This window comes from Camelus bactrianus, chromosome 7 (assembly GCF_048773025.1).
Source record: "Camelus bactrianus isolate YW-2024 breed Bactrian camel chromosome 7, ASM4877302v1, whole genome shotgun sequence".
NCBI classification, from domain to species: Eukaryota; Metazoa; Chordata; class Mammalia; order Artiodactyla; family Camelidae; genus Camelus; species Camelus bactrianus.
The window spans coordinates 16,596,731-16,622,546 of NC_133545.1; the positions used below are offsets into that span (position 1 = coordinate 16,596,731).

At 48.1% G+C, this 25,816-nt stretch overlaps 1 protein-coding gene across 1 annotated transcript; it reads left to right on the top strand.

Moving 5' to 3' along the window:
• Positions 1 to 1,919: 1,919 nt before the first annotated feature.
• Positions 1,920 to 18,097, top strand: AKR1B1 (aldo-keto reductase family 1 member B). The gene is made up of 10 exons (XM_010947516.3): positions 1,920 to 2,084; positions 9,733 to 9,900; positions 10,581 to 10,697; positions 11,653 to 11,730; positions 12,037 to 12,159; positions 12,687 to 12,793; positions 13,066 to 13,147; positions 13,634 to 13,717; positions 15,475 to 15,557; positions 17,701 to 18,097. The coding sequence occupies exons 1-10, from the start codon at positions 2,019 to 2,021 to the stop codon at positions 17,741 to 17,743; spliced, it is 951 nt and encodes a 316-aa protein (XP_010945818.1). The 5' UTR covers positions 1,920 to 2,018; the 3' UTR covers positions 17,744 to 18,097.
• The last annotated feature ends 7,719 nt before the right edge of the window (positions 18,098 to 25,816 follow it).

The window sequence follows — 25,816 nt, forward strand, 5'->3', positions numbered from 1 at the left end:
TTGTAATCATGTCCCATTTATGACTTTGTTTTCTACTTTCACCTTAGCATTATTTCATAGACATATTTCTCTATATCTAGATTGTCTTTATTTTTAATGGCTATAACTTATCTCTTGCTATCGTTGGACAGTTACAGTTTTACTTTCTCTGTATAGTACTGTTTTTCGTATATACACCTGAGTGTGTGTGTGGGCACACGTGTGTGTGTTCCTTTTAAATTATTTCCTCAGGATGAGATTATTGGTTCTTATGGCAGGATTACTGGTTCAGGGTACATTAAGATTCTTATTGCTCTTGATAGGAATTGATAGAATGTTTCTGAGAAGAATTTCATTGATTTTTTTTCTCAGCATAATTTTGATATGTGCACAATGGCATTTTACAAAGATGACAGAGGCACTGGGGCAGTTAGGAGACTACCACAAAAGTACGTCCCAACTGTAGTACTTCCATTGCTGTAGAAAATACGCAGATCTGACTTTTCATATTTGATAACCCAGTTAGAATATGCCATTTTTAGCCAGGTACACCTTCATGCAGTCAACTCCTAAACTCAATCATCGTAGACACAACTTCAAAACCATTCATACTGAATCTATGTCCCTAACAAATGAGCAACCTGGTCATTCAAGGTATATAATTTTTCCACGAGACTAACCCTTTGGAGCAATCTCTATGTCAGTAGAGATCTTATATGTGGTGGCTTGCTGCTATTTTGCCACAAATCAAGGTCCCAGCTTTAGGCTCAAATTAAAATTCTACTTTTGGGGACAAATAGTATCAGAATTTGCCTACTAACCACAGTTTTTATAAAAGTCAAATGGAAAAATCTCTGGGCTAGTTTGTTTTGTACAAATTTTTCCTAGGGGGAGCACTTTTTAGAAGTCACTAAATGGAAAACTACCAGAATGGAGTTTAGGGAGGGCTGGTTCCTGAGTCATTACAGGGTAGATATAGTTTCTTGCATAATTAGGTGAAAGATTGGAGGGTGATGGAGCAGAAAAAGCAAGTTTGGGGTAGGGTACAGGATTATGGAGAGAGGTTGTTGGAGAGAAACCAAAATTGTCTTCAAAGCTCTTCCAGCGACTTTCCTTTGGTTATACTGGAAAACACTGCGTTTTCCTGCCTGCCAATTAGGACCGATTAATCCATTATTTAGCACTTCCTAATTTAGAATACTTGAAGTTATAAAATTAAAGTTAACTTTTCTTTTGTGGGTTTCTGCCTTATTCATCTAGAGAGTTTTGCTAACTTACCCTATATTAAATTTGAGGCTTTGATAGAGTCTCACATTCCAAAGACTGTCTTCTGTGTCTTCTGGATCAAGTTCATCAGGGCTTCCTAACTTCAAGAGATGCTGGCTTTTGGAGGAAGGCTTGTTGAACCACACTCAGTGTGTACAGGTGGAGGGTAAAGATAGCGCCAAGAGGCTACATACAGGCTGGACAAACTCAAACCTCAAGATGATGTCCTGAAACCAAGATTGCAACTCCTTTCTCTGGCGTGCACCTTTCTTAAAGCAAAGTGCGCTAAGCTATAGCAGTAGCGCGCTGGTGTGTTCCTACAAAGGACCGGACATTGGTCAGCTTCCCAAAGAGCACGATATTGGGCTTGAATAGACAAACGTTTCCTTCTGGGCTCTTTCGAAAAATGAAACCAAAAATCCTTCCCAGGCTGCTTATTTAAAGGAGATATGTTATTTTTGCTAAAGTATTCGTGTTTCCACGATCCACAGCTGTTGGCGGAGTCAGCGGGGCTCGGTGGAGCGTGGGGCAGTGATCCCAGCGGAAAAAAATCCGGTGCTACTAGGACCTAGGGGAGGAGCGTCCCTGCGGAGCCCCCCGGGCTAGCCGTGGCGCGGCATCCTAGGCGCGGGCCGGCCAATCAGAAGCCGCCTTTGCGTACCCCGGCGCCTCTCGTACCCGCCCCTTCTGCGGGCCTCACGGGCTACTTAAAGGACCGCGCTGCAGCTGAGGCGGCGTGGTCCTCCGACCCGGGTCTGTGGCGATCAGTAGTCATGGCCAGTCATATCGTGCTCTACACCGGCGCCAAGATGCCCATCTTGGGGCTGGGTACGTGGAAGGTAGGTGCCCTGGGGAGCGCGATCCGGGGCTGGCTTCAGGTTTGGCGCGGCCTGGGGCGAGGAAGGACCTCGAGTGTCCCTGAGTGGCCCGTGCTGCGGACGCCGGCTTCGGAGGAGATACGTTCGGACTGGTCGGGCCCCCGGCGGGATCGGGCCTGCCTCGCGGGGACCCGGACGCCGGGGCAGGCCGGGGGGGGGGGGGGCGGGGCTTGAGAGCGGCCCACTGGAGGCCGACCCCGTAACCCCTGGTAGGTGGGATTCCCAGGCCGCACTTTGAATGTGACCTCAGCTGGAAAGTCACTAAGCGGGGTACTTCCCGAGGCCTCGCCGCTCTGGCCCCAGGTTGGAGGTCTGGAGCGACCGGGAGGGAGGTACTTGTCGCTAGGCGCCGGCGTCTCTCGCCTAACGGAATCTGTGGCGCCTTTGTCTTTCTTCGAAATCGTTTGTCCTTAATCGTTTCCGTTTTTGCTCCCTCAGGAATAAGCGTCCCAAGGTAAGTCCCAAGAATGCAGATAATTAAACTAGGTAACGCGAGTTTGCCCAGGACCCGCCTATTTACATGTCCCCAAACGCGCGGCGCCAAACCTCTGGAGCCTGGTGTAACCCTGGGGGGTGTTGTGTGCCGCACAGAGCATCTGGGCCCGGGTGGTTCCTTCCCGTGCAAAACTGCAAGCCGGCGTCGGTAATAAAACTGCCTCCGTCCAGAAATCTTAACACCACTGAGATCTCTTCACAGCGTCCCCAAGAAATGGCTAGGAGTAAAAAGGGTAGTCTGATTATCTGAAAATTAGGGAGCCCATAAGGGTGGTTTTTGGGCGCTGAACATTTTTAAGCCGCTTGTAAGTTAGCTTCGAGCTATTGTATATTACATTCCAGAGCCATGACCCGGATTTTCCCAGGGACTAAGAGGGTGGGTCTGGGCATTGAGTATTTACACACAGACAAGGAAAGAAAAGACAGGATGGGTTGAGGGCACCGCGAGATGGTTTGAAATAGAACAGAGGGTGCTGTTTAAAAACTTGCAGTGAAAAATTTGTAAATATATGGTGATAAAGGGTGGTAGAGTTGCATCACACAAAAAGTGTTTCTGGCCGAAGTGTTCAGAGTGTATGTGATTTGTGTTTCCTTCAGAACGTCCAGTGGTGGCTCTAACGGTGTAATTGAATTATAGCCATTGTACCAAATTAAATTCCATCTGTCACAGGTTATTCTCTTGGAATGGATGCAAAAGACACTTTCCTGGCAACGGCAAACTACAGTTTCTGTGATGAGGCAGTATAGACATACACATGTAACTGGAACACAAGTTCCACCAAACGATACTTAAACCTTGCTAGGCGGGATGCATTTTCCATATTTTTACTCTAAGTTCATATTTTCAGAAATGATGGTCCTGATCTTGGGTCCATTGTTTCAAAATCGATACTCTGGAGTACATAAGAAGAAAAAGTTGATGAAAGAGGTTTTAAATCATTTGCTTGAGCACTTAACACCCTCCCCCCAGGTATATATTTAACTAAGATAGCTCTATAAAATCTGTACATTTGGATCATTCATTCCAGCAGACCAAATTCGTTGAGGGCAAGGGTAGCATCTGCCTTGGTCGCAACTATTTACAGCACTTCTTACAGTGCCTGGTAAATAGTAGGCACCCCAGAGTTACATGTTGAATTAATATGAAGAAGTAAGATAACTAGATTTTGGGGAGTGAGGAGATGAGGTTGTACAGAATTGTATAGAGGCATGGTAGAGAGGATAACAGTGAATAAATGATACAAGTATGGGCTTGGAGTAGATTTCTTTATTTTTTTTAGCTGAAAAAGTTATAAGAATAGTGGTTAATACCTTCCCCCAGACCCTGGACAAAAAAACAGGGTGATCTAAATACCATTTGCTTATCTGTGTGAGAACTAAGGGTGGCTCTGGGAGTGGGTGCAGCTCCTTGTTCCCACGGCTCTTCCACGGCATGGTGACTGTGTTGAATCCTCCAGACCCTTGGCAGGGCTCTGGGAGTCTCCAATCACCGTTCCGCTGAAGGTCCACAGACTCACCCTTCGTTCCTGGGAGCTGAGGGTTTCAGGCCAGTGGAAGAGCGTCTCTGCCTCAGAGCCTGTGTGGCTTAGAGGCCATTTCCCCCTGGCAAGCTTGCCTTCTCTACTGGACAGTAAATAAGCCATGGGCATTGTATTTCCAGGAAGCTGCTAAAACAGATTACTTCTGATGCTGACCAGTGTCCTGTTGCTGATAAGTGCTTTGACTTAGTGAGAAATTGTTAATAAGAGACGGCTGTTGTAACTCACCCCCACATTCCAAACCTAGAAATGGAGGAACAGCTGTGTTTCTCAGCCCCTTTTCCATTATCTCCGCATCTGTCAGCTGCACCCAGGGACCTTGAAACATTTTTCCCTAGTTGACCCCCCCCATAAAAGTTCAGCATCACAGATAGACTAACTGTACATCTGTCTGTCCTGTGGCCCTTCGGTGAGCCACAAACCATTTTATAAGCTAAGACTTATTTTTGCCCCCAGCAAACCAGTTTTTGCCTCTTTGGAGGTGATACCGCTTCCTTTACGAATGCATGAGGTAGAAGGAAATGTGCTGGAAAAGAATTCCTGTCAGAACCCTAGGCAAGCTCGTAATGGTCCCAGAGCCCAGACCAGGGAGAGGGGAGAGGTGCTGGCCTTGGAGCTAAAACAGTAGCTTGTTTTTCTGTTTACCAGCCTCATTTCCCTGCAGGCCTCCACCTGGAGTTCTTCAAGATGAAACAGATTTCAATAAGTCCTGCCAGTCCCGTCCCTCCCCATCTCAACCAAGTGGAGACAGCAGTGTCTTAGAATTCAGGACAGACTGATTCGAGTTGAGTGGAGGAAGTTAATCTCAGTTTTACTAGTTATGAGCTCTGATGTAAAACAGTGGCCACACTGGCTGTTTCCATGTGATAAGGCAACGAAAAGGATCATTCTTCAGCAGTCCACTCTTTATCATTTGAAATTGCAGTTTACATTATTAAACTGTAAAATGAATTTGGACATAATTGAACACGAGCCAAGTGAGGCTGGCTTGTCTGCATCAAACAATGAAAAGTGTTTCTGTTGAGAGGGAGATCGCACATTGTTGTCATTCCCTGGATTCTCCCCGATGCTTATTCTGTTGGCGTCTTCTGAGTGTGGCAGATTTTAAGCCTTGTTTAGACAAAACTGCCAGCTCCTGGTCTCCCAGTCTTGCAGAGGGGAAGCCTTGTGTGTAATCAAGGCCAGCAGGCTGGCTCTCTCATGTCTACCTGAAGTGACTGGGACCGTATTGTCAATTGGTTAAATTGGAACGGGTTAAACCCTTCCAGTCGCCACAGTATCTTGTGTCACCTAACTTTCTGTTATTTGGGGGCTGAATTGGAAATCAGAGTGTTATTTGTGATATGAGGTAGGACAAATCAAGGCTCAGAGTGTTGCTTAACCCCTGTGCCTTCATGTGCGCTTCCACCATACCAAGGGGCTGGTAAAGCACAACCCTGGCTGGTTTTTGTAAATAAAGTTTTATTAGGACACATCTCATGACTTACGACCGCTTTGTGCTGCAGCAGCAGAGTGGAGCAGTTGTGACAGACCATTTGGCCTTCAAGGCCTAAAATAGCTTCTGTCTGGCCACTTACAGAAAAAGTTTGCCAGCTCCTCTCCCCAAAGATTCTAAGTAAATTAATTGGAACTTGGAGTACATTTTGAGAAATTCAGCCACAAATGTCTGTTTGACTTGCATCTAGTTGAAATGACATATTTACAATGGAAGGCAGAACATTATATTGTGGCATCACTAGTATTTAAACAAAACCGATAGTAAAAAATAAAATTAGTTTCTCTTAAAGGCAGGTTGAGTTTCTCTGAAGAAAAGCTGGTTTAATCAAAAGAGGTTAAACATTATGTTTCAGTGACAGCTTTTCTGTGATGTTACTTTTCAAGGCTTTGGAGGTAGATGCCCTGTTTCTTTATTAATCTAAGTTTACATCAAAAGTTGCAGTTACCTGTTCATTGCTCCAGGATTATCATTGGCGCACTGTTCTCATAGTTCTCACTCAGGATGGTTTTTATTTTCCCCCAAAGTGAAGTTTCCTTTGTTCCTGACCCCTTCTTCATTACAAAAGTATACCTGTTAACTGGAAAAAAATTTTAGAAGCATATTCTCAGAATAGTCCCTTCTTCCCAGAAATCCCCATTGTAAAAGCTATGAAGGATTCAGTCTCTGAGATATTTTATTTTTACCAGTGATGCTGTTTTATAATCTTTTGTCTTGTTTGGAGCAGTGTTTTTGTTGGTTTTTTTTTTTTGTTTTTTTTTTTTTTGCTTCTGATTTGCAGAGGAATAGAGGGAGGGATATTATCTTAGAGTAACTAGCACGAGCTACAAGCACAGTGGATGATTAGGTTTTAAAAGGAGTGTGTGTGTGGAAGGGGGAGAAACACACGCACACACTCATAGTAAAAGACTACCTGGCCTGAAAGTGTTACATGAGAAGGAAATAGGGAGTCCGAGTTTGTGGAGGTGATGGGGGCCTCTGAGGCGGAGACTTCTGGCCACATCACTTGGTGCCATCAGCCCAGAATGTGGTTATGTTGCTGCCCAAGCTAGAACTTTGGAGCTGTAAGGACAAGGGGGAATGGGTATGCATGGATGTGCCCCAGTCACAGGGCAGATTAGTGGCAGAATCAAGTTTAAAAAATGATTTTGTCTTTAGGATTTGTATAATTTGATTATTTATAACTTGAGTGTTTCTTCTACTGGTTTTCTGCAGATTTGCTCTTAGATGACAGAGATAATTTCTTTCATCTTCTTTTCAAAGTCTCAATTTGGACCACTGCCTTCTGTTTGCAGTTTTTAATATGGACATGGAATGGGGAGATGGTATAATCATTCTCAAGTTTATTGAGCGATTTTTCACCATGAAGTGGCTGCTTCATTTGTGATAAGGGAAGTTAGTTTCTTTCTGGGATGGGTTCTAGATGGAGATAATTAGTATTGAAGGTAGTTGTGGATTCTGGTACATTTTTCATCCCGGAGAATGATTTTGGAAGTCCAGGAGACTTGTCCTCTCCCTGAGCAGTGTCTCCTGCCGCTTGGGGTCCACCCTGGAGGACGGACCTCTTGTCAGAGCCTGGCTCTCAGGTCCTGGTGCCAGGGTTTGCATCCTGACATCTCTTACTGCACGATCATGGGCCAGTTTCCTAAGGTCTCTGCACCTTAGGTTCCTTATCCACAGAGATAATAGTGTCTGAATCAGGGCTGTAGTGAAGAGTCAATTCAGTAATACATTTAAAACTAGTGAAAACTAATGCATAATAAATGGGAGCTGTTGTTATTTTCAGTTTGAGCCATTGTGGGCTACACATCCCACTGGTCTGTTTCCATTTTGTGACATGATCTGCCCTGGCACAAGCCTTCTAGAAGCCAGGGTGCCTGCCTCGGGGCCGGCCCTGGCGCACCCAGCCCACGTGAGAGCCGGTGGCCCCAGCCTTCCCCACTGCTACAACGGTGTCTTTAAAAAGGGGAGGCTGGCCCATAGTGTCCATTCACAGGATTCTTGTTATGAATTGCCACAACTTCTGCAAATTTAATTTGTAAAATGCCTAACAGTCCTTGCTTCTGTTTTTCCTTACCCGTTGGAAGCAGTTTGGTCTCAGCTTCTCAGCACGTGCATCTCCAGGGAAGGGTCAGGCAGCAGCAGCTTCTTCGTGACCTCCTGAAGGCTATTTCTGTCCATGGCTTCTCTATAAAAACATCACACAGACTTTTTGTAGTTTTGTGTCCATTGTTCAGCAGCCTTGATTATCCTACTCTGCACTCTTCTGGTTCCAAGGAACTGAATAACCAACTTAATCATAAGCAGGAAAAAAAAATGCGTGTTGGGGATTCACTGACCTACACACTGATGTCAGGTGTACGAGCTGCAGGGCTGTAAATGATGTGACCAGGGGCCGTCTCTCTCATCAATCATCATCTGTATCTCAAGCAGTTCTCCTCTAGCAGCTCCTGGCTCATGCGCTCCCAGCACAGTGACCCCAGCAGAATGAAATCTTGTCTTGGTAGCACCAGCTGAAGGCCAGAGATGAGTCTTGTGGGCCTGGCTTGGGTCATACCTCTGCCCTGTTCCAGTCACTGTGTCAGATGCAGTGTGTTATTAGGCCAAGCCTGGGCAAGGTGCCCGCCCCTCTGCCTGGGGATTGGGGCTGTGAGGTGCTGGGCTGGCACAGCACAGGGCTCCACAGACAAACTCAATCAGTTTGCTGTCAAGCCTGGGGAGAGTTAATGTGTGCTGGCAGACAGTTCCCCCACCTGGGTCCCTTACCTCTTCTCTTTCTTGGGAGGGAGAGTGCTCTGCTCTCACCTCTCACATCAGCAGTAGCTGTGCACAGAGTCCAGAGGGAGGCTGCGGTACTCACTGTCTTCTGGATGTGCCGAGGTTCCCTGCTCTGTTCCTTAAACCGTGAAGAGTGAGTAAGGCTACAGGTGCAGCTTGTTGGATCCTCCAGGGAAACAGGAGATTGTCAGATCATCTGAAGTTGTTTCCTGATCTCACACCTGAGGTCAGCGTCTCCCATCTGTCCCCCTGCTCCGTCTGTGGTGGCGAGTGGACTGGGCGAGCTCTCGGGCTCGAATCACGCACTCCTCCGCCCTCGCCTGTTCACAGCAGCTGATATCAAAACAGCAGATGTCTGCAGCTGCTCCTGCCCTGGGAACTTTTCCTGGCCATTCTTTTCTACCCCAGCTCTCCAGAGGAATGCGTTCTATTCACTCAGTGGTCCGTTGCACACGTGTTTATTTTTCACCTCTCTGGTCTGAGCAGAAGCATCGTGGAGATGAGTGTATGTGCAGTCAGTCTGGATGCTGGGGGAGCTCCCACACCTCTCCTCCTCACTCAGATGAGCAGGTGGTCCAGGCAGGGGCAGCCATTCAGTCTTTCTGCAGCTCTGACCACTAGCCAGATGGTGGTCTTCCACAGCTCCTCTTCCCCCTCCTGTCAACTCATTTCTGCCCACTGATGCCTCCCAGGGGCCGCCTCCCGTCTTCACCTCTTAGAACGGTTCTTACACAGGGAGATTGGATCACAGGCCTTTGGCTGTGCACCAGTGGTGGTCTTAACTTTGATAATCTCTTAGAACTGCTTAAAAACAAGTGATGGCCAATATCAGAATCCACTTGTAAAAGGAGAAAATAAACCATAAACAGCCACCAACAGAACTCAGGAACCAAACGGGAATTGGGGTGAACATTTATGGCTGTTCTGAAATGTTTTGAGCTCTTTGAAGGAAGTGGTATCCCCTGTCTTGGGGTCCTAGTAGACTGAGGCAGTGGGGGCTTTCTATACACTGGTTTGTAAATCAGTGGATTCTGAGGAAGCAAGGAAGTGGGAGGCTTTGGCCCATCTTGTTATGGCGATCTGGGTGGCTAGTAAGTGGTTGTCGGATTTTCTGAAAACAAAGCAATATGGCATTTCACCTCGGGACGTTCAGAAACCTCCCTGGCCTGCCTTTGCTGACCTTAGAGAAACGGGAGCCTCTGAGGAGCATGGGTTCCCACCGCCCTCTTCCTGGGTTGTATGCAAATTGTGTTTGGTTTGTTTCAGTTTTATCCCCACACCTTCCGTTTCCTGTTTCTTTCAGTCCCCTCCCGGCAAAGTGACAGAGGCTGTGAAGGTCGCAATCGACCTTGGGTACCGACACATCGACTGCGCCCATGTGTACCAGAACGAGAATGAGGTGGGCTTGGCCATCCAGGAGAAGATCCAGGAGCAGGTGGTGAAGCGTGAGGACCTCTTCATTGTCAGCAAGGTACCACCCTGAGGGTTCTTGTCCACGGTCAGCCAGGAGCAGCATCAGCTCAGGGGCCAAGGCCACAACCTCTGGTGCCTCCTGATAACGACCTCAGTTATCACCCGACCGGCGGTTCTTCTGAGGGAACGTGTGTTGACGCAAGGCCGTGGAGGCCAACAGAGCTCACCTGTCTGTGGCCATCTGTCTGTGGGGTGGTCATTGGTTGGAACCCTTTGCAGATGGGGCTGAGGCTGTGGGTTGGCACTGCCTTTCCAAGGAGTTCTCTTTGAGGCCAGAACCTGGTTCCCACCTGCAGACTGGGTCTCCGCTGCTGGCCACTGTCTTGTACCCGGAGGCTGTTGGTGCCCATTGGGTGGGAGTGAGGCTGGCTCCACGAAGACCAGCCTGGTGGGACAATAGGCCTGAGAGCTCACGTTTAAGGCCTAGGGTCATGTTTAGTTGCCTGTCCATTATATTATGCCTTCGGTTTGGTCCTTTTGAAGGGTTTCCTCGACCTGATTATCCAGCTTCCTTTGGAAAGTTGGGATCCATGTGTGAAGTGGAGCCTCCCTCCCCACCATTTTCAGTGTCATGGTGAAGTGGGGGTTGTGGGGAGAGAAAGTGAGCCTTGGAGCCTCCGGCTTCCGGCAGGAGGGAGCCTCCCCACGCAGGGCTGACGTGCTCTCTCGTGCCTGCAGCTGTGGTGCACGCACCACGAGAAGGACCTGGTGAAGGGAGCCTGCCAGAAGACGCTCAGCGACCTGAAGCTGGACTACCTGGACCTCTACCTTATTCACTGGCCCACGGGTTTCAAGGTATGCCTGGGGCGCAGGTTAGGTCGAGAGTGGCTAGATGCTGTGTGTGTGTCCTCGCTGCGCTGCTCGAGGTGTGGTCCCAGCACCGGCAGCAGTGGCATCACCTGGGAGCTTGTTAGAACTCAGTCCAGGCCCCACCCAGCCCTTCTGAATCCAAACCACGGGTGACTCACTCCCATTTCGGAGTTTGAGAAGCACTGCTCTTTGTCATTTGCTGACTGTGGAACTTAAAACTTAGTGACAGTGAATGTGGCTCAGGTGACATTTCTGCACACAACCATAGGCTACTGCCCCGCCCCCGTCTCAGGCGTGCACACGTGTACCTGTTCGTGCCCTGAACGTGCATACGTGTGTGTTCCTGCATCCACACACGTGCCCCATCCTGCGGAAGCTTGATGGACTGCCTTCACACAAGGAGAATTCTAGAGTTATTAGGGCCTTTGCCTCCTTTCTAGCCAAGACTCAAAGTTTTCTGCTTTGTCAACCAGCTTGAAAGCCTGCACATGTTACCCTGTGGCTCTTATTTTATTGCACGGTGGTGTATCCGGGCCTGGCTTTCATCCTTTGTTTTTCATGTTAAAGCTGGTGAGGCTCGGCTAGGTTTTGGTTTTGTAGGTGAGTGGTCCAGCCGGGATGCAGGCCTGTGAATCCTGGCCCTGAGTCCTTTCCCCGTCCACACACTCCAGCCCACGGCAGGCTCATTGCACTGACTGTCCACCTCCATCTGATGGTCACCTCCAACCTGTTTATAGAAAAAGGGTCTGGGGACTTCTGGGATGGTCTGTCATTTCTTTTTCACACTGACATAGGTTTGCTGTTGATTATCGTCCAGAAACTTAGCCAGCTGTTGTAGGTTAGAATAACTGTATTAGAACGTGACTCTCAAAGCTGCAGCTCCTCGAGCAGATCTGGGCAGGTCTGTTACTGACTGACGGATTCTGGATTGTTACCACAGCCTGGGAACGATATTTTCCCCCTGGATGGAGACGGCAATGTGATTCCCAGTGAAAGCGACTTTGTGGACACCTGGGCGGTAAGGCAGCCCCGGGTTTGGCTTCCCCTTCATTGCTGAGCCCCGTTCCCCTTGTGAGCAGACCCGATGTGAGTGATCCACTCTGCTGTTTCTGTACTTTTTTATTCTGTCACTGTTTGTGCTCTCCCTATCTCATTAAAGCCAGCCTGGCTTATGTCATGGTGCCTCTTATCTTCCCAAAGATCTAATTTGCTGACACTGAGTAGTCAGGGCAGGACCTGTTAAACTGACTGGTGCGAGAGGTGCTTCTGATCCTTGTCCTTTCGGGCACATGTCAGCAGCAAGCAGACCCTCTTTGGTCTCTAGGCCATGGAAGAATTGGTGGATGAAGGACTGGTGAAAGCTATTGGAGTCTCCAACTTCAACCATCTCCAAGTCGAGAAGATCTTAAACAAACCTGGCTTAAAATATAAGCCGGCGGTTAACCAGGTAACATCCGGGGCGAGGAGGCTGGTGTGCGTGGGAGATTGTCTTGTTACTGTGTGATCCTGGCAGTTACCTCTTCTCTGTGTCACCTGGGGAGCAGCTGGGAGGGAGGCGGTTCCCTGGGTGCTGGCAGAGTCCTGATTTATGGTTCAGAAAGATGGTGACACATCTGAGAGTGAAACTTGCAGGGGAGAAATGGTTTGAGCCTGGCTTGTGGTGACTCAGGGCCTTGAGACAAGCTGTGCGCAGACTGAGATCCTCAGACCTGTCACAGTTGATAGATGCCCAACGCCAGGAAAAATCCTTAGGGTCCATGGCCACAGAATGTTGGTAACAAGATTATTACCGTTAATGTCAAGGTTGCTAGCTGGGAACCGGAGACAGTTGTTTCAGCTCATCTGGGAGATAAGACACTGGTTACACATAACTTTCTGTCTAGGGAGGCAGGGGACTTAGCATAGAGTACTTCTTGTGCGCCCCATCCCCCATGCCCGCAGTGGCGCCGTCAGCCCTCTCATTTGCGTCTGCAGATTGAGTGCCACCCATACCTCACTCAGGAGAAGTTAATCGAGTACTGCCAGTCCAGAGGCATTGTGGTGACTGCCTACAGCCCCCTTGGCTCTCCTGACAGGCCCTGGTAAGTTTCCATAGGATCATGTTCTCTTGTCAGTGAAGATTAGGAATGGTTAAAAAGAAAAGTTCAACATCACAGGAGATGCTTCTGGGCTGATTTGTTGGTGTTTCTAGTAGCAAGATGCCTACTCTTTTTCTGGAAGGCTGGGAGTTTGTAACCGAGCTCTGAATTGGGAGGAGACTTGTGGGCTGCCCTTGAGGTCGATGGGGATTAGGGTTAGGGTTGCCTTAAGTGGTGGTGATGATGGTTGCTCACACAGACCATCCTGTCCCCAGGGCCAAGCCCGAGGACCCTTCCCTACTGGAGGATCCCAGGATCAAAGCGATTGCAGACAAGCACAATAAAACCACAGCCCAGGTACAGCCACTTCTAGGCACTCGTGACTGTTGCCAGAACTTCCTGCATTTGTGGTGGTTCCCATCATCCAGGAGGGAGAAGGGACCAAGCCCAGTCAGGCCCTGCCTGGATGTGTGGCATGGGTCCCGGCGTGTGTAGTAGGAAGGGCGCAGACTGGGAGTTAGCAGACTGCACGTGGCCCGGGGCTCACGGGGCCCCCCTGCCTTGCTGCTGCCTGTGAGGGCCTGTGTCTGTGCCCCTGGAAGAGTGCTCGTCTAGGCTGGGTGTTCCCAGGTGGTGGAGGGACCAATGACCCTGGGAGATTGGGGAGCACCTGGCACAGAGGCTGAGTGAGGGCTCTGGGGTCAGACCCTGTCCACCCTGAGCCTGGTTTCCTCATGTGTAAAGTTCTGGGATTTCTTCTTCTGGTGATGGATGTGTACAAGGAAGTGAGCTGAAAGTGTGGAGCTCCTGGTGTACGTATGCACTCAGCGCCTCTGTTCGCAGGTTCTGATCCGGTTCCCCCTGCAGAGAAACCTGATCGTGATCCCCAAGTCTGTGACGCCTGAACGCATTGCTGAGAACTTCCAGGTAAGGTCCTGGCTGGTGGGCCCAGGTTCTCCGTGAGAAGCGGATAGTGGCGGGGGCAGGGGGCCTTCACAGGGCCTCTCATCCCTGGATTGTCTCCTGTCCCTGGGTTGTCACGTGTGCACTGCCTTGCCATCTCCCCTTAGTCAGAGAGCCACCTTGGGAGCTGCAGTGAGCACACCGTGGGCTTGGACAGTCGTTCCTCCTGGGCGGAGGTGCTGTGCTGGGGCAGCCTCGTGCTCAGGCGGGCCCTGGGCCTCGGGACCCCGCTGCACGTGCACACACCCGTGCTGAGGCTCCACGGGGACTCACCACTTGCCAAGAAGTGTTGCTCTTGAGTGATTCTGCCTGGATTTGTCTCAGGGCTCCATTAGTTTCTGTGCCTTGGTTTCCCCGACTGTAGAATGATACCTATTTCAAGGGCTGTCATGAAGATTGAATAAGATGCATCAGGGGCTTTGCATGATGCTTGGTACCTTCATGAACACGCAGAAAACACTGCTGTGCTGATGTGTCCGTGGCCTGCAGACACCTTGCAGGGCACCTGTGAGGTGTTCTGTGTGGGCTCTCGGAGCACCTGCCAGAGCAGAGCAGACCTCCTGACATCACGCCCGGCGCCCGCATGCCTACTTCTCTGCCTTTCCCACGAGTGTCGGGAGCTGGCCAAGGGAAGAGCTCTTCAAGGGGGTCCCCATGCCTGTGAGCCACCACTGTCACTGAACAGAGTAGCTCGGCAAGGACCCCTCTGTCTTCACCTGAGCTCTGGTTTCCAGGGGCTCTGTTTCCACAGTAAACAGCTGATTTTGCCTGTTCCGCTGGCCCCGGGCCGTGGCTGTAGCGTGTGCTACTGGTCGCCTGGGAGATGGGGACGAGGCCTGGGGAGAGTGGGGAGCTTACTGCTTAGTAGGGGAGACAGATAAGGTGGTAAAATAGTGACCATGAGAAACACATATCCTGCTAGAGATGGATTTTTTTGTTTCATATTTTATTTTTTCAAGGTGTTAGAAAAGAAACATTTTTAAGGCCTGATCTCTCATGCTAACATAATTTTGCATCTTACTGTGTTGTCTTTGCACACTTTTGCACAGCAGTCATCACAGAGTATGCAGCAGACTTTCCTTCTATACATTCTGCGATCACCCAAGCTGAGGGCCTTCCTCAGATCCCGGGGTGGATCAGGTTCTCCACCTGACACACCTTTCTTGTCTTCTCTGTCTGTTAAGACCTTATCTGGCTTCTTAGGCCCATCTCAGATACCATCTCAGTTGACCACATCCTTCAGCTTCTCAGCTGGAATTCACTCCTGGCTCCGCTGGACTCCCAGAGTGCTTTGTGTAGCATCTTTTGTACTGTGGGCAGCACACTATTCCTTGTATTACGGCTGTTGGATTACCTCTTCCTTTGCTTCTTTGTAAACCGAGGCAAAGACACTTACCCATCCATCACTCTGTTCAGCACTGGTGCTTGTTACAGTGAAAGTGCTCAGCAGAGCTTTGGAAAAGTACTGAATGGAAGAAAACATATCATTTTGCCTGGAGGTTCTGAAAGGGAAGGTCTGTTTTCATTGCTCCATATAGTCCCCAACCAAAACACGTGCATTCTCTGCACAGTAATGTAATGAACTTTCTCTGAGTTTAGTCTGCCTTCCTGCCCTTCCCCACTCCAGGCAGCATCTCATCAGTGGTCCTGCCTGGAGCTGCTTTCATGTCCTGTCTTGGATCTCTATCCACAGAGCTTACTGGAATTTTTTTTCTTCTTAGGTCTTTGACTTTGAACTGAGCAGTGCAGATATGACTACTTTACTCAGCTACAACAGGAACTGGAGGGTCTGTGCCCTGGTGAGGTGAGTGAGGCCCGGGAGCGTGTCGGATGGCCTTAACGTCCAGGTCCTGCTCTCGCAGTGGCTCTGACTTGTGCACATTACTTGCCTTCCCCTCCGTTCAGGGAGGGAATGTCCACACCTGTGTCAGCTGAGCTGTTCATGGCCTGGGACGTGCCGGGGGCTCTGTCCTAGACGTCTCCTCCCGCCCCGTGCACTGTTGGCCTAACCTGCAGTAACCACAGAGACTGACTGAATTTTCAAATTTTAGGGGCTCATCTGAAAGCAGATGATCCCAGGTACCCCCTGCCCCACCCTCTTGGAAGAACTGGCACGTGACTCTTTATCTGTGGTGACTGGTGAATGGAGTTTATTCAGAAGATCATAGAGCTTGGGGCTCACAATCGTTCCGGCTCTGACACCCATAAACCATGTGACTGAATCACTCAGTCCCTCTGACAGGCAGCGGCACCTGAGGCCCCTCCAGCTGTACGTTTGCTGGTGCCTTGTATTCCTTCTGATCTGTAGTTCGGGATCTAAGGGAGGGGACAAGGAAGGGTTTTTTGTTTTGTTTTGCTTGTTTTCTTTTCCTTTTCCTACTACTACGTTAACTAAACCAAGTTTCAAGCTCATTTTCTGCTTTCAAGAAGAAACTCCGCCTTTTACAGTGGAGACTCCTTTCTCACTATTTTTATCGTCCAAACTCTGTTTCTTCTCTGTCTCCTTTAGCAGTTACTCTTCTAAGCAGAATCTGAACATTCCCTAAGACGGAATGTTCTCTTTCCAGCCTCTGTGCTCTCTCTCTGGCGTTTGCCCCACTGGTGCGTCCCACCACCACCCCTGCAGGGATCCACCAGACTTGCATCTTGGATGGTAACTCTCTCCTGCGCTTCATGCAGGCACATGCCTGTGAGCATGTTGCTGCCACTCCACAGCCTCAGATTCAAAATAGGCCACAAGCCGGGTTTACCACTGGCCCTTTCTGATGTCCCTGATTTTGTGTGAGTGGTTCTTACCCTTTAGACATTAAAATCATCTTTGATCTAGTGGGCAAGGGAGAGCGAAGAGAGAAGTGAATCAGTCACCAGGTTCTCCTGTGAGAATCTGCTCATTCATTCAGCTTCCTTTCTCCTTCCTGCTGCTGACACAGTATTGAAAAGGCTGACAAACCACAGAGGTTTTCTGATTGGTCCCTTTATGTATAGACTCCTTCCATTCTGGTGCAGTTCTAGAAGCAGCTGTCATGTGGTCCTGGGGGCTACTGATGTTCAGTGGGTTGGGATTGGAGTAGGAGGGGGAGAAGCTGGCTCCAACATTTCCAGGTCACCTCGGAAGCTTTTTCTAACTGTACGTTTACATACATGCATACACATTGCCTCTTTTTGGTGATTACTGGTACACTGAGCCTCTGTGGCTAATGGCAGTGTTATATTACTCAGGTTTGATGGGATGCCAAGAATGAAAAAAAAAGACAGGCCATGGGGAGCTTTTGTAGGGCTCTAAGTATATGAATAAGAGTTACATGCCCCAAGCAGGGTTCACCCTGGGCCTTTCACACTGCCCAGCCAGTCTTTCTGACCCTGTTGCCATTACATTCCCAACACAAGCCACCGGCCCTACCAGACGGGCCTGTGAACCTCGGCAGATACTGCATCTTTCCACCCCCTGGGTCAATGGTCCACCCTGTCTCCTCTCCCTGTGTTTCCTGTATCAGGTCCTCAGCTACTCCTCTGGCCTCACTTCAGCCCCCGTTGATACCAGAAGGCTCCTGGAGGTGACCGTGGCCTCTGGCCCCATGTACTCCAAGCACTTACTGTTACACGTCCAGGCTCTTAGCATCTCTTGTGTTGTTATCTCCCTGTTACCTTTTAAGGCAATAAGATGCTCTCTAGTCCTGCAACTAGACTGAGTTACCAGGAGGAGGAGCCGTGCTAGGCACAGCGCTGGGCCCACGGGGAGGGTGGGGTCCGTCACACTTGTTCCCACGGAGGAGCGCCTGTGGCAGAGGACGCCCCCGGGTGCAGACTTGTGATCTGCAGTCTCGGAATTGGCTTGTTACCTCTGGGGCCTCTGTTTCCACCTAAGTGAGACACGGTTTCTGTCTTTTTGTAATGACAGTAGAAATCCTTCCTTGAAAAGCTGACGTGTTCCTGTTTCCTTCTGACAGCTGTGTCGCCCACAAGGATTATCCCTTTCACGCCGAGTTTTGAAGCTGCGGGTGCTGGCTCTTCCCCAGGTGCCCTGGTTCCCGCTCGTTTTTCCTGTGTGTAGTACAGTTTGGCCTTTCTCCGTCAACAGTGGGTCAGCAACTTACAGACAAACCAGCGGGGGCCTGGCCAGCTTGGCGTCGGGGCTGAGGAGCAGCAGCAGTAGATTAGAGTCCCCTCAGTTTTCCTTGCCCTTCTTGTCCAGCTGGGGAGACTGCAACCTGAATACCCTTTTCTAAGTTGAATTTACAGAGTCAAAATAGTGCCTCTAACAATTGGATTTTGACTGCTTGAAGCTGTAATCGTTTCAGTTAGACTTTTCCTTGCCTCAAATAAAAAGTGCTTTTTTGAATTTGATGCTGTTCATTTTGTTTTGGTTTGTTGAAACAGTACACCGCCTTCTGTCCCCCTCAGCCTTCCTGCTGGTGATAGCCATAGAGCCGGCTGCTCAGCTCTGCAGCAGGAGGGAAGACTTGGCGTCTTTCCTTTCGGGGGGGACCCCCTCCCTCACCCCAGCACTTCACCCATTCAGTTTTTGGGTGCGGGGTCTCATCAGAGACACCAGGGGGCCTTCAAGTGCTAGTGTGTCTGGTCCTCATCCCTAGAAACTGATCTGATTGGTCCAGGACAGCAAGAGTTTGCAGGATCTCTGGGTGCTTCTGATGTGCAGCCAGGGTGAGAACCACAGCTCTGCAGGGCCGGGCCTGGACGCAAGCCCGTTCATAATTTCACAGATTGCTTGGTGATTCCTCCTGCCTGTGAAGGCCAGGGTCCTTTGTTTGCTAGTACTACACAGCACCCTCACAAGGAACTGCTTTCCTAAAGCTCGTTGTCTGGACCAGAGGGAAGAAATGCGTCAATAACGGTTATCAGCTTGGGCCACCATAACAAAATACTATAGACTGGGAGGTTTGAACAACAGAAATGTGTTTCTCACAGTTCTGGGGAGGCCTGAAGTCCAACGTGAGGGTGCCAGCAGGGTTGGGTGCTCAGGAGGGCCCTCTTTGTGGCTGTGGACAGCCGCCTGCCTGTGTCTTCCAGTGACTAAGAGATGGGTGAATGCCTTAAATAGGGTTATGAGAGTAAAGGCCCTTTATTTTACAAAATGTTGCTGCTTTTTAAGAAATTAATGTTTTCTTACCCAAAATTAAACTGACAAAAGGCCAGGAAGGGGATGTTGAGTTGAGGTTTTATAAAGACAAGTCGCCTCACTCCTGCTTTGTTTGTGGATGATCATAGCCCCTGTTACTAAGTGACATCTGCTTTCCAGGTCATCCGTGTGTGAGATACAGCCCAAGTGTGTTTGGTTGGGCGACACTGGTTGTAGGGCCTCAGCCCAGGATGAAGGGAGCAGCCTGGCCCCTGAGCAGCTGGGGTGGAGCCAGGTGGGGGATCCAGAGCACCCCCACGGTCCGCAGCTCGCGGCCTGGCCACTCTGTGCCTGGGCCCCTCCTTTCCCAGCACCTACTCGTCACCGTGGTTGGTTCCTCTGCTGGGTAGGCAGGTCCCACCCTATCCAAAGTCAACCTGCAAACCTATCCCGTCACCCTCTAAATCATCAAGAGCAGAATATCACTGTATTAACAGTCGTGTCAAGTCCTCTGTGATCTAGTCCCAAACCCTGTTTCTCCAGGTAGTCAAGAGTTGGCTTAAATGTACTTTGGAAAAACTTTGAGGTAATCACTAGTAAGACAGTTTAAATCAGATGCCTGCCTTTGAAATCCCTGCTTAAAAACACTATTAAAACAAGGCCATTGAGGTTTGCAGATACTAACTACTATATATAAAACAAACAAGTTTATACTGCATAGCACAGGGAACTATATTCAGTATCTTGTAATAACCTAGAATGGGAAAGAATATGAAAAGAAATACATGTCTGTATATGTATGACTGAGATATTATGCTGTACACCAGAAATTGACACAACATTGTAAACTGACCATACTTAGAAAAAAGAAATTAAAAAAAAAGTAAAGCACCCAATACATTGGAACTTAAAACAAGGCCATTGAGAAATCGGCAAGAAGCACAAACAAGACCAAAAGGCCCTCTGCTAGCCCTCCTCCCTACCTTCTATCAGACCGATCTCCAATTATATCTAAGCACCTGTCCCTTGCCTGGGGTGGAGGAAGAAGAGGAGGACCAAAGCCTGTCACAAAGGACTGGTTCTGTATTTGGAAGATAAGAGTACTTGCAGTGTTATGGCTGGATAGATAGACACCAGAGGGTCTCATTCCCAGTGACGAGCCCCTTTCCCGCCTTCCCTTTGTGGAACTAAAGCCCCTGCACCTTCCTGGGCAGGTTGCAGCCCAGCCTCAGGACTCAGGTGGACTCCTGGTCACTAATGCAGGGACCCTCCAGGGGCCAAGTTGGTGGGAGTTACAGAACAACAGTGCTGGCCCCCACTTTAAGGAGCTTTGTTGGGACCACAAAATAAATTCATGAAACAAACAGAATTTGACCAAAACAAAGTTCCAGGCAAAGTAGAATTAAGATAACGAGACCAACTGAATGATAGAACGAAATTTGGTTGAATTGCAGGGGCGATTAAGACCTGCCCTTGAAAATCTGCTCTGAACAATAGTGATGCAGATTGATTTCAGACAGCACAGTTCCTCAAGGTCTGATTTCACGTTTCTCAGCGTTATGTTCTTCATGTTGACACAATTGCCAAACAGGCTGTTTTAGTGCAGTGTCCGTGGTGCGCGCTGGCGGAAGCAGCCCTCACGGGCTTATGATGGTGCTGCCGGCAGAGCCCTGGGAGGAGCCCAGCCAGGGAAGCACCATCAGTGTTGGGTTCAATCCAGGAAGGCTTCCTAGGGGATTAGAGGGACTGCCTGGGGGTTCATGGCTCCTGGGGTCCAGCTCCAGGTCACACTTACTCTTTCTGACCCTTGAAGGCATCTGCTAGCTGTGCTCCAAGGAAGACTTTGGGCTCAGGGTCCTGGAGGGAGCTGAGGGAGCACCCATTTCTGTTCTCCTCGCCCTCCTGTCTGCAGTGCCTAGAGCTGTACCTGGACAGAGTAGGTGCTTAGACCTGTCAGTTGCACATAAAGGTGAGTTAATGCATGAGCTTGTAACTGCTGTTATTATCCCATTGGCAGATGAGGAAACTGGGACACAAAGAGAGTCATCAAGCTGAAATGGGGGAGCTGTCTCTGCACGAGGGCAGTTGGACCCCCCAAGTCTGCACTGTACCTCTGGTAGGCTGCCACCTACTATAAACTAGAAAATACACACGCAATGGTAAAAATATGACATATCAAAACTTTTTGAGATGAAGCCAAAGCTGTCCTTGGGAGTCTTACAATTAATGGAGTCTTGTAACCACTAAAGAAATTGAATAACTAGTTAAACATCTTTCCATAAAGAAAACACCAGACTAAGATGGTTTTATAGGAAACATTGCTACGAAAATTACAGACTAATCTCACCTAAGATAGCTGTGGAAATCCTAACCAAAAGTTACTTAATCACATCCAACAATGGATAAAAGAATGATGACTGATTTTACCACAAGAATGCAATGCTGATTTTAATATTAGAAAATCATGAATCTAATTTATCACATGAATAAAGGTCTATGTATGTATTCAAATATAAAAATATTTTATAGAATTCAAAATGTTTTTATGATAAAACCTTTTGGCAAACTCAGAATAGAAGAAAACTTCTTTAACCGAGGAAAGGATATCTATGTATGCATCTCATAAATTTATCATGGCATATTTTCAGAGTGTACGAACTTCAGCCGTGTGCTTCCATGTGAATGGATCACAGAAACAGGATACTGAGGCAAGAAAAGCTAATCACAGGAAAATATATAGTAAGATTCAACTTATAGCAAGCCCCCAAATAGGCAAAACTAAACAACATATTTTTAAAGGATATAACCCCAAGTCATAAAACTATAAAGAAGAGCAGGAGAATGATTTATTCAAAAGTCAAGTTTAGGAGTTGGCAACAGCAAAAGAACAAATGACCTGATTTAAAAACGAGTGGAGGACTTGAAGAGACATTTTCCCAAAGACATACAGATGGCCAACAAACACATGAAAAGATGCTCAGAATTCCTAATTATCAAGGAAACACAAGTCAAAACCACAATGAGGAATCACTTCATACCTGTGAAAACAGCTATTAAATAAATGCTGGCAAGAATATGGAAAAAAGGGGCCCTTGTGCACTGTTGGGGGGATTGTAAATTGGTGCAGCCACTATGGAAACAGTATGGAGTTTCTTCAAAAAATTAAATATAGAGTTACCGTATGATCCAGCAATCCTACTTCTGGGAATATACCCTAAAGGAGATGAAGTCACTATCTCAAACAGATATCTGCATTCCCCTGTTCACTGCAGCATTATTCATAATAGCCAAGGCATGGGAAGAATCTAAGTGTCTATCAGTGGATGAATGGATAAAGAAAATATGATATACATTTAATGGAGTATTATTCAGCCACAAAGGAGAAGGAAATTCTGCCATTTGCATCAACATGAATGGACCTTTAGGGCATTAGGCTAAGTGAAATCAGTTGGACAGAGGAAGACAAATACTGTATGATCAAACTTCTAAATGAAATCGACAAACACTGAACTCACAGACACAGAAAGTAGAGAGCTGGCTGCCAGGACTTGAGGGTGAGGGAAATGGGAAGAGGCTGGCCAAGGGGTACAAAATCCACTTACAAGACAAACAAGTTCCGGGGACTCTAATGTACAGCCTGGTGACTATAGTTACCAATAAATTGTGCTCTATTCTTGAAAGTTGCTGAAAGTAGAACTTTAGTTTCCTCACCACATCAACAACAACAAAACGGTAATTATATGAAGTGAAGGATGTGTCAACTAACTTTATCATGGTAAACATTTCCCAGTAAATAAGTGTAGAAAACCATCATATTATACACCTTAAACTGACCCAGTATTCTATGTCAACAATATCTCAGTACAGCTGGGGGAAAAAAGACAGTCTCAGAGAAAAATGCAGACTAAAGTTATGACCCCCCCAAAAAAAGTGTGGGAATTGGGGTGAATTTTGATATCAGGGAGGAACACATGAAAGGCTTCCAAGAAACCACTTATTTCTTAACCTGGGTTCTAGGACATATGTGTTTATTTCACTCTTTGAAATGGTATACAGAGATTATATACACTCTCCTTATATATGTGACATATCAAAAATAAAAACAAGATAAATGTTTGCTGAATCAACTCATGATCAGATTTGATCCTTACGACACCCGAGACTCAAGCACCGTGATTCTCATTTCACAGATGCTGACCCGAAATCAAGAGCAGCTCATTGATTTGCCAAATACCTCACAGCTAGTCCGTGGCTCCACCTTCTCATTCTGCCAGCTTTCACTGAATGGCACTGAAACTAATTTTCATGACTATTTCTGCTGCTACCTTAACTCTTGACACAGAAAATCTAGAGCGCTCAGCTGCACATTATTGAGCAAAAGAAGTCAGTTTCTTTGAACAGAATTATCTTTTAAAAATCCATGTTCTCTCCGAAGTCTTTGATTTTCTGTGCTTGTGTAGATAACACAGCCATTCCCTAGCGATAAGCAGACTTCGCAAGAGTTGCAAGCCAGGAGCTGTCCCGGTGGTATTAGGAAGTCAGAGAGGCGGTCAGACATGAAACAGAGGACGTTGGAAGCAAGTTCTTAGATCACACGTGGTAAGTAGCTGGGACCCAGGGAGGGAGAGTCAGCCTGGGGCCCCAGGACAGAAGTCAGATGTGTTTTTGTCACAAGGGACAGAGAAGGGGCCACTGACTACAGGGGACAGGTCCCTATGGCTCAGCCTAGTGGGGAGGGCACAGAGGCCCAGCATGGGACAAGGACAAGAAAGAGCAGAGGATGTGGCTATAAACTTCCTCCTGCATGTTCTGCGTGGGCCTGCAGCCCAGGCTCCTGGCCTGGACCAGGGCACCAAGGAGAATTATATGGCCTGTCCGCCAGTCACCATGAGTCAGCAGGTTTGGACAAGAATACTGGCTCAGGTAGGGCTCTCAGAGGTCATGGGGTCACAGCTTTCATGGTGCAGAAGGGACCAAGTGACTCCATCAAGACGATCCAGCCAACTGGTGGGGCAGCCAGCACTAGAACTCACATGTCTTTGGATGTTTAGCCAGTGTTCTGGTCACCTACACTGCTGTCATCTTAGTCTGGACACATCATTTTGGAAACCCCAAACCCTCAATTGGTGGCCTAATTGGGACTAGAGACTAGCCGGGTTTGTCATCCAGTGGGAAGACAGAGGGTTCAGACTGCAATTTGAGGAAGCCTGGATTTGTGCTCCAGAGTTGAGGGTCAGGGAGGGGTGGCATGGGTCTCCCTCCCCGCCTCAACTGCAGCAAATTCATTTTTTATCTGTTCTGTTTGTTGGAATTAATATTTCACTTGCAGGAAAGGGTCTGATCCTTAGAAAAAGGCTTCAGAAAAATTAAAATCATTCCATGGAGAACCAGGTTGTGTCTCTTGGAGCTCTCTCTGCTCCTTTCCCAAATTCTAGTACCTTTCAGTGAGCGTTCTTGGCGACCTTGTTACATGGTCAGCTTTGTGGCACCTGCTAAGGGGCACAAAGAAGGCGATCACGCCGTCCTCAAGGCCCAGTGATCCTGGGCTAGTCGCTGGGAGGAGGGATGCATTTTCCCTTAGAAACAGTTTTACAAAAGGTACTTCAGCTTGCCTGTTTCACACACAACGTTCCTACCATCCTATTTCATTGCATCTCATTTCTTGGATGTCCTGGAGATAAGGTGGTAAGATCTTGGTGCCTACAACTTGGTGACTTTCTGCCACTACAATAGTGATGATTTCTTTGCATGTGTGCACAGGGAGCTCCAGATTATTTTCTGTGCAGGGTAACATAAGGCAATAATTTCATCATGGTGAGATAAGGGGGCACAGAACAGGATGTCCTAGGTTGATGTTCCTAAACTGGGCACAGGCTGTGTAAGTCCTGTTGGCTCCTGGGACTACTTGGAGGACAGGTGAAAGCTTAGAAAACAAGAAGAATTTAAGGGGGGAGTACGTGAGAGCAACTGGAGAAGCCCCACTGTATCCAGAATTCTTTCCAAGACCCAGCACCCACGCTCCCCAATTATATAATTAAATCCTGCTTGGATAGCATGGGGCACATATAAACTGCTGGTCTCGGCCAGATCCCTGGCCCACCAGCCTCACCAGAACATTCCTGACTGCTTCAGTGGTCTGGATGAGCTTGACCCTAGACTGGACACCTTCTAGGCACTGTGGGCCTAGTGAAGGGGGCAAAAGGGACCTAGTTCATCTAGTTCACTGTGTGCGAGCAGAAGGGGTTGTCCATCCACACTCCTCACCGCATTTCTTCTTCCTAAACTTATACTGTAGGATGGTGTTTGCTGCCCCCTGCTGGCCACACATGAATCAAAATATGTTTTAGTAACACTTGGTGAGGGGTTGGGGGAAGCCCTTGTTTCCTATTGGCAAGTGGACCTTCGCAGTAACAACAGCCGCAGTAGTAAGTGTGGAGGACCTATCAAAACAATTCAGGCGCTGTACTAAGCTTTTTACATACATCATCTGATTTAATCCTCAAAGCAATTTTTCTGAGGTAGGTACTAATATTCCCACTGACCAGAGGGGAAACTGAGTCATGGAACAATTAAATGGCTCCTGCAAAATATATGCCGGTAAATGGCAGAGCTTGGATCCAAATCCAGTTGTATTCGACTTCAAGGCCCACATTCTGAGCCACTCTGCAAATACACATGTTCCCGGCAGGCTAAATCCTGGATGGGCTAGCCTCTCCCACACTTTGTCAACACAGACAAGTGACAGACCCGTTGCGCCTTTTTATTTCACCCGTCCACATCCTGCCAACTTCCCATATAATTTTTCTCTCCCATCACCAAGCCCACAGCCATTCCAGTCTCTTCTTTTCTTCTTGGTCTTTGTACAATTTGCCTCAAATATCCACCTGAGTCCAGAGGTTCTTAAAGTGGGGCCCACAGGAGCTCTGGATAGAATTCAAGAGGTCTGTGAACTTGGACAGGGGAAAAAATTACATTCTACTGTGAAT